This window comes from Phocoena phocoena, chromosome 2, assembly GCF_963924675.1.
Source record: "Phocoena phocoena chromosome 2, mPhoPho1.1, whole genome shotgun sequence".
Lineage (NCBI taxonomy): Eukaryota > Metazoa > Chordata > Mammalia > Artiodactyla > Phocoenidae > Phocoena > Phocoena phocoena.
In genome coordinates this window covers 435,001-449,956 of record NC_089220.1, presented here as the reverse complement: position 1 = coordinate 449,956, position 14,956 = coordinate 435,001, and the positions used below count along the sequence as shown (strand labels likewise).

At 61.3% G+C, this 14,956-nt stretch overlaps 1 protein-coding gene across 1 annotated transcript; it reads right to left on the bottom strand.

Moving 5' to 3' along the window:
* Positions 1–596: 596 nt before the first annotated feature.
* On the bottom strand, positions 597–7,091 carry GPR132 (G protein-coupled receptor 132). The gene is given in 2 exon segments (XM_065870860.1): positions 597–1,708; positions 7,085–7,091. Coding segments are annotated over 2 exon segments (1,119 nt in total).
* Between the last annotated feature and the right edge of the window lie 7,865 nt (positions 7,092–14,956).

Here is a 14,956-nt window from a genome sequence, read left to right as displayed (position 1 = left end):
GTGGGTGCACCCCGCCCCCCGGCTCCCCTCAGGGTCTGCAGCACAGAGAGGCCCCAGCCAAGGCCCCGTGAGCAGCCACCTCAGGAAGGGGCACGGTTTGCACTGACAATCTGGGGCAGAAGAACAAAGGCCCCGCCACGTACTATCACGGTCATCCAAGCAACGCTTGCAGAAAAGCGCGGAAAAGAAAGCCATCACGCGGAGGCTGACAGGCACCTACCGCCCGCAGGGCCCGTGCCAGCTGCTGGCAGCGCCTCGTGGCCACACGGCCTCTGCCTGCGACCCTGCGGTGCGCTAATAGCCGAGAGCGCCAGGCAGAACAAGCCCTCCTGCCTGCCACGGGCTCCCCCTGCAGCTGGCAGACTCGCCCTTACCCTCGGCGTGCTGCCACCTCCCTTGTGGGGCTTCTGCTCCCAGTGGAAAAGCCTGCGGGGCTGGGACCCACAAGGGGCAGAAGCTCCAGGAACCAGAAATCTGCGGCGTGCCGTCCAGAGGGGGCTCCACAGCCAGCGCTGTGGACGCTGGCGGGCAGGCTCCGTGGGAAGCCGAGTGATCGGCCCTGGACTCCCACGCTGGGTTCAGCAGGACCCCCTCGGTCAGGCCCTCCCGGGTGCATGGCGAGGCCGCGCGCCCGGCGGTGGCCCCGGTGGGCGGACAGGCTTGGGGAAGGCGTAGCCGTTTGTGAGCTATGTGGGCGACCGTGCCTCCTGTGAATCCTTCGAATACGTGAGCTTGGCGACGTCTGTCTTCATGGACCACTTTTTCCACCCCTTGTGGATTCTGGACACTTCTTGGCGTGAAACTTCTGTGGCCAGCACGTATATGATGGGGTCAGCCACGCTGTTCACCGTGGCCAGGCTCAGGAACACCACGGAGACCGTGTACAGTTTGATTTCGAAGGTGCACATAAGGCCCGTGTCTCCTCTGTAGTAGGAAAAGGCTATGGCTTTGACCAGGAGCACCAGGTGGTAGGGAGTGAAGCAGAGCAGGAAGATGGCCACGACCGTGACGGCCAGGTGCTTCACCTTGGCCTTCTGGGCGGCGCTCAGGCCGGTGCTCATCTTGATGTTCCTGAAGATGCGCTCGTTGGTGAAGGCGATGACGGACAGAGGGATGGCGAAGCCCACGGCGAAGCGCGTGTAGTAGTACCCGGCGATCTCGCGGTCCATCGGCAGCTGCTCAAAGCAGGTTCCCTCCTCCTCCATCTGAAACACCGGGTAGTGGACGAGCCCCACCAAAATGAAGACAGACACGGAGACGAGGATGGCGGTCTTCTGGTGGCGGCGGCCTCGCGTCTCCAGCGCGTACACCACTGCCAGGAAGCGGTCACAGGAGATGCAGCACAGGAAAAGGATGCTGACGTAGAGGTTGCAGAAAAAGATGTAGGCGGTCACCTTGCAGGCCCGCGGGCCCAGGAGCCAGCGGTGCCCGTTCTGGATGTAGACGACCCAGAGCGGCAGGGTGCTGATGTACAGCAGCTCGCACAGCGCCAGGCAGAAGAGGTAGACGGCCAGCACGTGGCCCTGGCGCGCCTGCAACAGCGTCAGCCAGGCCGTCAGGCAGTTGGCTGGCAGGCCCAGCACGCACACGGTGCTGTACACAGTCACCAGGAACACCCTGCTCTCGTTGACGGGCACCGTGCAGTTCTGGGGAGATACGCCAGTCAACAGGGTCCCTGGCAGAGGGCTGGCCACCGGCGTGGCGTTTCCTGTGGGGCAGAGACAGCGTGAGGGCGGGTGTCGCTGGGAACCACCTGAATCAGATGTGCTGGCGCAAGAAGGCTCTTGTCAGCTGCGGACTGGGCGCGCCAGGGTTAACGTTTTCCAGACGGTTTCCTAAAGTGATCCTAAATCCCCCATCCCCCAGCCAATGGCCTCGAGGGTACAAGGCCGGCAATACCGCGTCCTCGTCACCAACAGTCATTTTCCAAAGTGCTGTTTGTGGGCTTGAGGAGACTTTATTCTCTATTCGCCTTCTGTTATGAGTTGAATTGTGTCCCCCCCCCACCCCCCCAAAGAAGATATGTGGAGTCCTAAGCCCCAGGACCTCAAAACGTGACCGGATTTGGAGATGGGGTCTTTACAGAGGTGACCAAGTCAAAATGAGATCTTTAGGGTGGGTCCTAATCCAGTATGACTGTGTCCTTATAAAAAGGGGACATTTAAACCCAGGGACACGCGTGAACGAAAGCCGACGTGAGGATAGGGAGAAGACGGCGATCCCAAGCCGAGGAGAGGGGCCTCCGAAGAATGCAGCCCGCCCACACCTCCATCTCGGACTTCCAGCCTCCAGGGCTACAACAGAAGAAATGTCTGTGATTTAAGTCATCTGATCTGGACTTCCCTGGTGGTGCAGTGGTTAAGAATCCGCCTGCCAACGCAGGGGACACGGGTTCGAGCCCTGGTCCGGGAAGATCCCACGTGCCACGGAGCAACTAAGCCCGTGTGCCACAACTGCTGAGCCTGTTTCCTAGAGCCCAAGAGCCACAGCTACAGAGCCCACGTGCCACAACTACTGAAGCCCACGTGCCTAGAGCCTGTGCTCCACAACAAGAGAAGCCACCACAATGAGAAGCCCGCGCATTGCAACAAAGACCCAACGCAGCCAAAAAATAAAGTAAAAAAATAAATCACCTGGTCTGTGGTCCTTTGTTACAGCAGCCCTAGCAAACAATACATCTTTTGGATGTATTGTATGTCCTTCCGTCTCTGATCTCACATTCACCCAACGTACTGATGTCACTGTGTGTGGCCTTCCCAGCACCTGCAGTCTTGGAGGCAGGACCCCCGCCACGGCACAGTGCCTGCACACCCTCCCACAGGCCGGCTCCTGCGCGTGTCTTGTGGCGGTTGTGAGCTCACGCCTGATGGGGCGTTATCGGTGGGCGTTTCCTGAGTGGGGGGGCTGTCCTCCGAGGGGTTCTGGGCTCAGGTGGCCGGAGGGCAGGAGTCCTTGGATCTACTCCAGGGCTGGTTTCCATCCAGGCCTCACAGCGGAGCTGAACTTTGGAGTCCCTATGCAGGTATCCCAATTCAGAGCCCACGCCCTCCCCACGTGGGAGCCAGGGCTCACCTGCTGTCCCCTCAAGAAACAAGCGGGAAGGAGTCAGTCCATAAACATGAAACGAGCCCTGAAGCCTTAGGCCTGTCAGCGTCCCTCTGCTGATTCCAAGCGTCAGTTACATGGGACAGTCGCCACCGTCAGCCGTCATATGAAGCCCAGCTCAGAGCGAGCTCGGCGTCACACAACCCAGGGCTCCCCACAGCCCACGGCCCGCTGCCCGCTCCCGACTTCCCTCCACCCCTGCGGGCTCAGGCAAGCTTTCACGACACTCTTCAGATGTGTCACCTGGGCTTTGCGGGGTTCGCACTGGGACCGTGCAGAGCCGGGCTGGTGGGCCACGGCATGGGAAGTGGAAGCTCACCGGGCCTTTGGGGTCCCTGCTGGGATGGGGGGCTGGGAAGAACCACAGACTGGCACTGGGGGCTCCTCCAAGCTCCAGTGCCTGCTTGTCATGGAGGACCCAGGAGGATGGCGGGACCTGGATGCCCACCTGCCCTCCCCTGAAGCCCTGCCTGGAACACCAGCTACCACCCCTCTCAACAGGGGGAAAGAAGCCAGTGGGGAGGGGTGCTCCAGGCACCTGCGAGGTGGTGCCCTCACCTGCCTTCCCACCAGGTGTTTCCGAGGGGACAAGGAATGAGTCACAGGACCAAGTGCCCTGCTGTAGGGGTGAGCCCTCTGCCCCCCGTCTAAGGATCCACGGACACTGCGGTGACTCACGCCGGGGGCTCCCCGGGCTGAGGGACCCCACACGACATGCGGAAGGAAGCCAGCGTGTCCCAGGCGCCCTCCCTCTCCCGCCCAGCCTGCCTCTCCTGGGTCGCTCTCGTGGCGGTGACCCCAGCACCCACCGCCTGACCTGTGCCCAGAGCCTCCCTGGACCCTCTCCCTCCTGACCCGCCCCGGGACCTGCCATGCGACAGGAGCATCTGGGTGGCCATGGGGGGACGCGCACCGCCCCGAGCCTGTGCCCTGGCCTCGGGAGATGCTGTCCCGTTTAGGCCCTGTGCACCTCGGACAGCAGACTGTGGGTGGAGCAGCCCCCTGAGGTCAGCGGGAACCTCAGGCAGCGCCCGGTTGCAGGTGGAGCTGCAGCAGCCTCTGGCGGTGATGGCCCCGTGATCCGGCCAGGGGAGTGGACAGCAGGCTGGACAGGCCTGGGGTGGCCTCAGCGACAGCAGAGAACGTGGCCCTTTCTCCCGCAGCCCGTGACCCCTGGGCCTTTCCACACGCACATCCAACAGCCAAGGAAACCTCAGGGCGTCCCAACGCTGACATGGCCGTGGGGTGGTGGGCAGCCGTCCGGGATCCCTCGGGCTTCGAGGGCCCTCCTGAAGGACTCAGCCCCAGTGCCCATGCATGGTTTTCACCACCCCCCGCCCCCAGCAGGGCGACCTGGTGCAGAGGTTAGTGGCAGGCCAGTGAAGGCGGGCAGAGAGCAGCGCTCGTTCTTCGGCTGAAAGCTCGCTGTGAAGGTCCCCAGGGTGATGGAGCTGTCGGCCCCCCAACGTGCTCCCAACACCCTTTTGTGCCACTCACGTGTTTTTCCCAATTTTTAAAATTCTGGTGAAATATACCTAAGATAAAAGTGACCATCTTAACCCTTTTCAGTGTCCATTTCTGCGGCACTAAGTACATTCACATTGTACCACCGTCACCATATCCATTTCCAGAATTTTTCATCTTGCAACACTGAAACTCCGTCCCCATTAAACACTCACTGCCCACTCCTGCCCCAGCCCTTCCTGTGAGTGGATCATAACGAATGTGTCCTTCTGGGACTTTTTAGCTTTGCATCATATTCTCGGGGTCCATGTGTCAGAACATCCTTCCTTTTTAGGACAGAGTTAGAGCCCACTGTGTGGATGGACCACATGAGGGTTTTCCACTCTTCTGTCTGTGGACACTTGGGCTACTTCCACATCTTGGCTCTTGTGAGCAGTGCTGCCACGAACATGGGTGTGCAAATACCTCTTCCACACCTGTGTTCACTTCTTATTTATTTTTGGCTGCGCTGGGTCTTAGCTGCCACACGCAGGCTCTTTGTTGTGGCGCGTGGGCTTAGTTGCCCCGCGGCATGTGGGCTCTTAGTTCCCTGACTAGGGTTCGAATCCGAGTCACCTGCATTGGAAGGCAGATTCTTAACCACTGGACCGCCAGGGAAGTCCCAAGTTCACTTCTCTTTTCTGGATTGCTCGATCATATGGTGAGTCTCTATTTTAGCTTTTTGAGGAATCTCCGTACTGTTTTCCCCAGCAGCTGCTCCATTTTCCGGTCCCACCGACAGCGCACAGGGGTTCCCATTTCTCCACGTCCTCGTTAGCACTTGGTATTTTTTGTTTTGTTTTGTTTGTTTGTTTGTTTGTTTTGCGGTACGCGGGCCTCTCACCGTCGTGGCCTCTCCCGTGGCGGAGCACAGGCTCCGGACGTGCAGGCTCAGCGGCCATGGCTCACGGGCCCAGCCGCTCCGCGGCATGTGGGACCTTCCCGGACCGGGGCACAAACCCGTGTCCCCTGCATCGGCAGGCGGACTCTCAACCAGTGTGCCACCAGGGAAGCCCAGTATTTTGGTTTTGACAGTGGCTGTCCCGATGGGAGCAAGGCGGTCCCTTTTCTTGGCCCCCACTCATGGCCCTAACCTCTAGGATGTGGGCTTAATTCCACGTGCAGACGGAGGGTGTCGGGGAGTCATCAGACCCGGCTGTCAGTTCTCCACACGAGGCGGGCTGCACCAAGCCGGGGGGCCGGCGGCGCGTAGGGGAGCACCGGGCTGCGGAGGGCGGTTCTCAGGTGGGAGAAACGTGACACCTGTCTGCACAGGCTGGCCCTGCTTGGACGGCTCGTCCCTCCCAGCCATGTGAGTCCTCCAAGGCACCAGCCCAACCCGCTGGACCCCAGCACTGCCCTGGCTCCATCCCAGCACCGATCCTGTCTTGCCACACTCTGGGGGGCAGAGCGCGAGGGAACCCCAAACCCAAGTGGAGGCCCAGGTGAGGCCTGTGGGCCCCTCGCTGCTCCCAGCCACCCCTACCAACACTGCCCACCCCACCAGGGTGCCGACTGGACTCAGCATAGTTAGTGCAGCCGCATGTCACCTGCTGGGGCCACAGGGCTGGCACGTGGCCTCCCGTCTTCACCTGCCCACACCCAGTCCCCTCCCCCAAGCCGTCTGGTGACCAGCACTGAGCACACAGGTGAGAGCCTGCCCCTCCCACCACGGGGCACTCAGAGGACTCTGACTGTTTGGGAAAGGAGTCTCCCAGGCTGGGGGCACACGAGACCCCGGGAGGGGAAGGAGGCTCTGTGGGGCATCTGTGGTTCGGCACGGGGTCTCTCACAAGAAGTGGGCAGGATATGAGGCCCCGGTGGACCCCAGAGCCTCCACATCTCCTTCAGTCCTGTTCTTGGTTCTCTTCTAGCACTTCAAGAGAATTAAGAAGTGCGTGCTTCCTGATGTCTTCATGGAAAGCCTCCGGCTTTATTTTGTTTTTGTTTTTGTTTTTTGCGGTACGCGGGCCTCTCACCGCTGTGGCCTCTCCCGTTGTGGAGCACAGGCTGCGGACGCGCAGGCTCGGTGGCCATAGCTCATGGACCCAGCCGCTCCGCGGCATGCGGGATCTTCCCGGACCGGGGCACGAACCCGTGTCCCCTGCGTCGGCAGGTGGACCCCCAACCACTGAGCCACCAGGGAAGCCCAGCCTCCGGCTTTATTGTTTCTGAGTTAGTTTTTATTTCAAGAAGTCTACTTTTTTTTTTTTTAATTTATTTGGCTGCATCAGGTCTTAGTTGCGGCATGTGGGCTCTAGCTCCCTGACTAGGGATCAAACCTGGGTCCCCTGCATTGGGAGCGCGGAGTCTTAGCCACGGCACCACCAGGGAAGTCCCTCGAGAAGTTTACTTTTGCATGCTAATTTTTGAAGTAATTTTCCCTGTTATGAGACAAACTGCATTGGTAGAAAAATTCTCGTGGGCTCCTTCCTAAATGTTCCAAGTCAAAGGAGGCATGGGGCAGGGCTCTCACCTGTCATGTCCGACAGCTCTGGGCTCAGGATGGGGCTGCGGTGTATGTCATATGACAATCCTCTTGAGACGTTTCCTCCAGAGTTTCACGTGACCTGGAGAAAGGGTGGGTTGAAATTGCTTTAGGGAAATCAGATTAAATCACAAATTAAGTTATTTGACAAACGGTTAGTGAGCATGTGTTAAGTGCCAAGTCTTGTCTTCATCCTGTGGGACACGACAGCCGAGGCTTAATATAAAAAGGACTCCCACAAATCCACAGAAATAAGTGTCGAAGCTGATCATTCACAGAAGAAGTAAAAGTACCTCCTACAAATTGGAAAACGCTCAACTTCACTTATATAGTCAAAGGAATGCGAACGTAAACAACCCAACAGTGGTCTTTTCCTTGCCTATCAGATTGGCAAAAATAAAGAACTTTGATTCTTAGTGTTGGCAAGAGAGTGAGGAAGTGGGATCCTCCACTGTGTTGGGAGCATAAACGGGCACAGATGTTTTCTAGCACAATTTGGTAACATGTCTCAAAAATCTTCAATGTGGGCTTCCCTGGTGGTGCAGTGGTTAAGAATCCGGCTGCCAATGCAGGGGACACGGGTTCGAGCCCTGGTCCGGGAAGATCCCACATGCCGCGGAGCAACTGAGCCCATGCGCCATAACTACTGAGCCTGCGCTCTAGAGCCTGGGAGTCGCAACTACTGAGCCCACGTGCCACAACTACTGAAGCCTGCACACCTAGAGCCCGTGCTCTGAAACAAGAGAAGCCACCGCAATGAGAAGCCCGTGCACCACGAGGAAGAGTAGCCCCGCTCGCCGCAACTAGAAAAAACCCGCGCGCAGCACCAAAGACCCAATGCAGCAAAAAATAAAATCAATTAATTAAAAAAAAATCTTCAATGTGCTTCACTTTTTTTTTTTTTTTTTTGCGGTACGCGGGCCTCTCACTGCTGTGGCCTCTCCCGTTGCGGAGCACAGGCTCCGGACGCGCAGGCTCAGTGGCCATGGCTCATGGGCCCAGCCACTCCGCGGCATGTGGGATCTTCCCGGACCGGGGCACGAACCCGTGTCCCCTGCATCGGCAGGCGGACTCCCAACCACTGCGCCACCAGGGAAGCCCTACACTTTTTAAAAAAATAAATTTATTTATTTTGGGGCCACCAGGGAAGCCCTGTGCTTCACTTCTGAGCAGATAAAATCCTTTCTAGGAATTTTTCCTGGTGAAAGAATGACCTGAGATGCAAAGTGCATGGACATTGCTCCTGTGAAAGGGCCCGGGACCCCGGGGGGACTGCCCACGACAGAGGTGGACGGGCTCACGGGTGCGGGCAGATGGGGCAGGATTCTGGCCCCCCCAACTCTCTGCTTCCTTCCAGAACCAGAGGTGCCCCTAACGTAAGCTCCATCCTGTCAGCTAGACAGCGTCTGGGGGAGGCGGGCTCTCTAAACCCTTCCTCAGCCAGCCTGGAGCCAGGCCCAGACCCCACCCACAGCCCCTGTCGGGCGGAGCCCCCAGCCAGCCGTGGGGCGTCGGCAGGTGCAGGCCCCGCCCCCCAACACTGGGCAGGCCGGCTGTGCTGACAACGGACGAACCACCGGGAAATAACAGGAAGCCAAGGTTTTTACCTGAGGCTGCAGAGTTCATCGACCTAGATTTGTAAGCAAGACCTCGGAAATACAGACAAAGGCAAGGCGCTGCGGCAGCACAGAAACGCATTGACCTTTCGAAACTGACGTCCTGACGGACTGGTGGGCGTGGGCCTGGAGGGTCAATGGGCCTCCCCTGCCCATCCCTGCACCCCCGTTGCTCAGTCAGCCCCCTGCAAGTCAGGCAGGGGCCACCCCGGGGTGTGCTGCCTGAGGTCTATGCCTGGCCCTGAGACCCGCAAGCAGAGCAAACTCTCCCCTCTAAGGAGATGGCCCAGGGTGCTCAGGGTGGCCACCCAGTGGGGCCAGCGTGGCACGCGGGTTTGTGGCCCGGTCAGCTCGGGGGTGAGGGAGGGCTGAGCCCGATGAAGGGGGATCCAGCAGGGTCTCCAACTGTGAGGGTGGCCCACATGAGCTGCAGGGGTGCCAGCCCACCTGGGAGCTGTCCAGACGCCCCTGAGCCCCGTGAGCCTGGGAGGGACACAAAAGCCTCACCCTGGGCCCGATTCCTTTGTCAGAACTGAGATTCTGGAAAACTGGGAGGTGGTCCCTTCCCCCAGGGGCTGCGCCGCCCGGCTCTTCCCTGATGCAGATGGCAGCAGAATGGGGACCACTGTCTCTAGAAGTCACTTCTGCAAAAGCCAGAGGAAGCGGCCTGACACTGTGCGGTCCTGGGGCCCCTGCTCAGCCCCCCTGCCCTGTGCAGTCTGTGCAGAGCAGAGCACTGATTCCAGACCCGGGGCCGTGTCCCTGACTGTCAGGCGCACCGGCAGGGTGCGGGGGTCACGTTGAGAGGACCGGGGGCCACAGAAGGCCCAGGCCGGAGCAGCCAGGCTCTGGAACTACCCCACGCCCGGGTGCGGTCCTGCCCCGCTGCAGCCTCAGGCATGGGCACCTGACCCCGGGCCCAGCCCCGGCCTTTTGCCCAGCAGAGCTCAGCCCAGCCTTGTGCTTCGTCCTGGCCTTTCCCTGCCCAATGGACACATGGCTTCAGGTCTCCGCCCGCCCCTGCCTCCTCCCGGGGTGGCCGTGCACTGTCCCCTCCTGGTGTCCCCACCCTGCCAGCCCCAGAGTGCCCGTGGCCCCTCCCCACCGGCAGCTGGGGCTGTTGCCGGCCAGGAGCCCATAGGCCTGGGTGCCCCCTCGTCCTCTCCCGGGGTCGGGTGCCAAGAGGGATGCATCTTCCACGCCAGCAGCCTCACTGCCCTTCCTGCCCCGCATGCCAGCCTGGTGGGCCCAGGGCCTCCGTCCCCTCTCTGTGCTCCAGGGGGGCTGTGACAGCCACAGGCCACGGGGTGGGTGGCCCAGGTCAGCCCGAAGCCCCTACGCACCCACCCCCGGGCTCGAGCGGCCCCTGTCCCCGCCCCCACCCCCTCTGGCCCTGGGCACCACCCTAGTGCCTGCACCTCCCCGAAGGGCCCACGGAAGCCCCACAGGAAGCACTGCGTCCGGATGGATGCTCACGTGACAGTGAGGAGCGGCCTGGCCCCCGGCGCTGGCCCCCGACGCTGGCCCCCGGCGCTGGCCCCCGGCGCTGGCCCCCGACGCCCTCCGCCCTGCGTGTGCACTGGGTCCCTCCCGTCATCTACGATACGCTTTCAGACGTTTCACTCTGGAGTGCTTCAAACAAACGCAAAAGCACAGGGGGCGAGCCCGCGTCCAGCACGCCCGCTGCCCTCACCTCCCGGTGCCCCATCGCACGCCGTGGAGCCTGGTCCCCGGCTACTCATCACCCCTGTGGGTTTGCTGGGACGTCTTTACCCTTTCACCACGGCTGGGCCTGTCGGGTGACTTCCAACCTCTCACTCCCACCTGCTCCCACTCAGAGCTTCGACTTTATTTCTGTCTCTGCGCAGGTTACACTTTGGGGAGGGAGCTCCTGACTTAGCAGGCCCTGCGGCCCCTGAGCTCCTTGCTCTCGGGCAGCTGAACCGGGGCCCCCATCTCACCAGCACAGCAGGAGTCCATCTCCATTTCCCCCATTTAGGTAGATTTTTTACAATGTGCCTTCTAAAACGCACCTCCACTTCTTCGATGGCTAGGGGGTGGAACACCACACCTTGTCCCACCGTCACCGGAGGCGTCTCCATCCTCTCCCTTCTGCCTGCAGGAACCCCTACAGCATCACCTTGTCACTGTCCAGGCAGAGACGCCAGGAAGAACCCCTTCCTCAGCGCCCAGCTCCTGCCCACCGTTCTCGGCAGACACCTACGGGAGCCCCCCCACAGGGCCTGGCGCTGGACACCGTCCCAAGAAGCCCGCGAGCTGCCCAGCCTCAGGACCAGGCTGGCTGCCCACCCCAGCAGAGACCCCCTGTCTTTCCGTCCCTCCTCTCGCCCACGTGCCTCTGGCCCCACCAGGCCCAGGAGACCAGGGTGGCCACGCGTTATACCCACCCCGCCGGGCTCCCCACCACTTCCGAGAATCAGCGGCAAGCACGCAGCCCCGGGGAAGTCCCTGAGTGCCTGGCGGAGGCCCTGAGGGACCTGGCCCCCCACGCTGGCCCCCGACGCGCTATGCCCTGCGTGTGCAGTGGGTCCCTCCTGTCATTTAAGATACACTTTCAGACGGCAAGGAGAGCGTCCCAGGGGGATAAGCCCCCGGCTCCCGGCTCCCAGCTCCCAGCCGGCCCAGCACTGCAGCCGGGGGGCGGGGGACCCTGCAAAGGGGAATCTCAGCAGCTCTGAAGGGGCCGCAGAGGGACCGTCCCTCCCCCCAGTCCCCCGCCCTCCACCGCATCTGTGGTGCCCCGGGGTCCCTCTTGGTGAAGGAGCCCATGTTAAGACCCTCCACCAAGCCCCCACCTTTATGCCAACGAATCACTCTGCTTTCAGACCCCCACCCCGACTGCTCCCCGCACAGGGGCCCGGGACTTACTCAGGGCCCGCCCGGCGCCAGCCTCGTGCTCCCTCCTTGCAGGCCCAGTTGAGAGCTTTCAGGAAGTAGCAGGAGTGCCTCTAAAACTCCCCAAACCGCAAACAGAGCGAGACCTCACGACCTGGGGTTGGCCAGCCCGCCGGGGCGTCTTCTCACTGGTGTTGAGACTGTGGCCTCATCGCTTTGCTGAAAACGGCCTCAGTGCCACTCCTCGTGGTCCTGGCAACACCCAGACCTGCCTTCCCTCAGGACCTTCCTAGGCGGCTCGGGCCGGACATGGGACCAGCTCGCATGGGCTGCTGGTGCCTACTGCTCCCAGACAGCTGCGGCTGGGCACCCAGGGGCAGGGACCCCCGGGGAGACGGACCCCAGCTCCGCAGGCCCAGGCCTGGCATGGCCCCTCACAGGCCGCTGGGCACAGAGCAGGGCTGCCTGCAAGAGGCCTTGCCTTCCCAGGGACACCCGTGGGGCACTGGGAGCAGAGATGCTGCCCGGCACTGCCCACCGTGGCCCCAGGACAGCACCTGTCCCCAGCGCCCAGACGTCTCACGTGGAGCCCGCCCTCCCCACTCCCCATCCTGGGGTGGGGCGGCACACCCCGTCTAGGTGGTGTCTCTGAGCCCCTGAAGCCGATCCCAGCCAGGCCAGGTGGCCTCTGAGGGTGGGTTTCTCTTGAGAGGCCGCGTGGGATCCCCCAGGGACCCAGTGTCCACGCTGGCGGTGGGGGGGTCTGTGTGTCTCTCTCCGGCTTGCAGGATCACAGCCTAGAGCACGTGGCCAGTGTCCTCGGAAGATGCGGGGGGCTGCAGGTGACCGCCACCTTGCCTGACCACCCTGGGCTGGTTCTGGGTTTCGGGGTGAGACAGAGACACCGTGGGCCCCTCTCTGCGTCCCCACTGCAGACCTGGCTCTTCAGCCCAGGGCAGGGCTGGGCCCACCAACATTTGTGGGTGACCTGTGTCCAGCACCACAGCACGGGCGGTAGGCGGCGTTGGAAATGAGGCCACCGCCACCCCCCTCACCTCCAGGGCCCGGGGAGCCTGGGAGGGCTGGCCCCCACTCTGCACTTTCCCTCGGACGTTCATCTGGTGGCTGGAGGCCGGCTCCCTCTCCGTTCCCCCACCTCCACAGCAGCAGCTTCTCAGGGTGGGTGGGGACATGGCGCCCAGAGACCTGGGTGTGCGGCACGTGCGGGTCTGAGCACAGACTCATCCTGGCCTTTCCGGGGCACCTGCCCAGGGCAGCTCTCCCCAGATGAGCAGAGGAAGGTAGAGCTGAGGCTCTGGGTGGGCTGGGTGGTACCCACACCCCTGGGGTCTGAGTGAGGCAGGGCCTCAGCCGGGGCACTGTCCACATCCGGCCAGTGGGCCAGACACCCTCAGGGATGGCGGGGGACAGCTGTCATCATGGGGGCGGCCCAGGCCCTCCCCGGGACTGTTCCCTTCTACACGCCCACCTAGAGGTCCGCGTATTCCCAGGCTGCCCCGCACCCAACTGATACGCTTGGGCCTGAAACCCTGGCCACCGTCACCCTCTGTGCTGTGGCTGTCGGGTCAGGGGTGGCAGCTGAATCCTCCCCTTGGGGTCTTCAGGGGGGCCTGGGAAGGGAAGCGTGGGCCCCTGCGGTGGGAGTGGAGGGCTGTGAGCTGGGGGGTGGCAGCTGTGCCCACCCCACCCCCTTCCGAGCTCAATTCCTGACCAGCAAAGCAGCTGTGGGGAAGGGGTTGGGGGGGTGGTGAGGGGGCTGGGTGCTTTTCCTGGAGGCTGAGTGTCTTTCGGGCAGGACAAAGGGGGACCCTGTAGCCCCCTGTTGACAATGTCCTGGGGGCCCCCTTGAGAAGAGGCCACTAGTTTCCGTGGTCCCACTTCCACCGGGCAGGTGTCTGTGAACCCAGAAGGGCTTCCTCACTGACCCTGTCTGCAACCTCACTTCCATCACCTCACGACAGGGGAACATTATTCACCGTTTTAAGTGGGTTGAATATTCATGGATTCAAACTCAAGAAGAGGTAAGAGGGCGGGCGGTGGCGACGCTCTCCGGGCATCTGCCGGGCACCATGCACCTCCGGGCAACGTCTCTACTCTCCTCACTGCTCCTAAATGTTTTATAGGGGAAGGAGGGGACCACCACCCACGTTCAACAGGCACGAAGATCCCTGAGATGGGCTTCGTGTTTGAGCAGAATGAGGCCCCTGGCCCGGCACCCAGACCCCCGAGCTCACCTCCAGAGCCACGTGTGTGTCCTGCCCGCCCTCTGCACCCCTCGGCCCCCGACAGCCAGCCTGGTTGTCCCCAGGTGTTTACAGCAGGGATGGCGCACCTGGTTGACATCAGGCCTCTCGGTCTCCTCACTCGGAAGCAGCGCCCCGACCCCTTGCGCCCGTGACATTCGCTTTCTGAAGGGGCCTGTCTCCTAAAATGTCGCACGTTCTAGATTTGCTTGATTGGGTCCTCCCAGAGTCATTGTACGTGGTTCTCCATCACGGGCTTCCCGTGACTGGGAAGTGGTTCTAAAGCCCCGGCAGGTTCAGTTCGATGTTTCTGGCACCGGGATCACGGCAACAACAACCACTCCTTCGACAGGGCCGGTGATGGGTGGTGGGGTGGATGCCCCCTGGCACCCTGGCCGCCCCTCCTGGAGCTGTACCCCCCACACCCCACCCCAGGGCAGCCACCTTGCTTGGCTGGCTAAGTGGTGACTTTCCCATTATGTGACATTTCCACCTGTGTCCTCCGGCAGGTTCAGGGGGGAAATGAGCTGCCCCTCCCCTCTCCTCCCAACCGACAGGCAACAGTCGCCTTCTGCTGTAGCCAAGGTCTTGGACTCTCTCTCACCCTCTCGCCGAGTATCATTAAGGACTCAGGGATTTTTATTGTGGTGAATTATACATAACGTAAAATTCACCATTTTCGGGGCTTCCCTGGTGGCACAGTGGTTGAGAATCCGCCTGCCAGTGCAGGGGACACGGGTTCGAGCCCTGGTCTGGGAGGATCCCACATGCCGCGGAGCAACTGGGCCCGTGAGCCACAACTACTGAGCCTGCGCGTCTGGAGCCTGTGCTCCGCGACAAGAGAGGCCGCGATAGTGAGAGGCCCGCGCACTGCGATGAAGAGTGGCCCCCGCTCGCCACAACTAGAGAAAGCCCTCGCACAGAAACGAAAGACGCCACGCAGCAAAAGTAAATTAATTAATTAATAAACTCCTACCCCAACATTAAAGATAAATAAATAACTAAAAATAAAATAAAATTTACCACTTTAACCACTTTTAAGTCAATAGCTCAGTGATAAGTATACTCACTGGTCGTGCGACCACCACTGCCATCATCCCTGGGACTCTTCACCTCCCCAGACA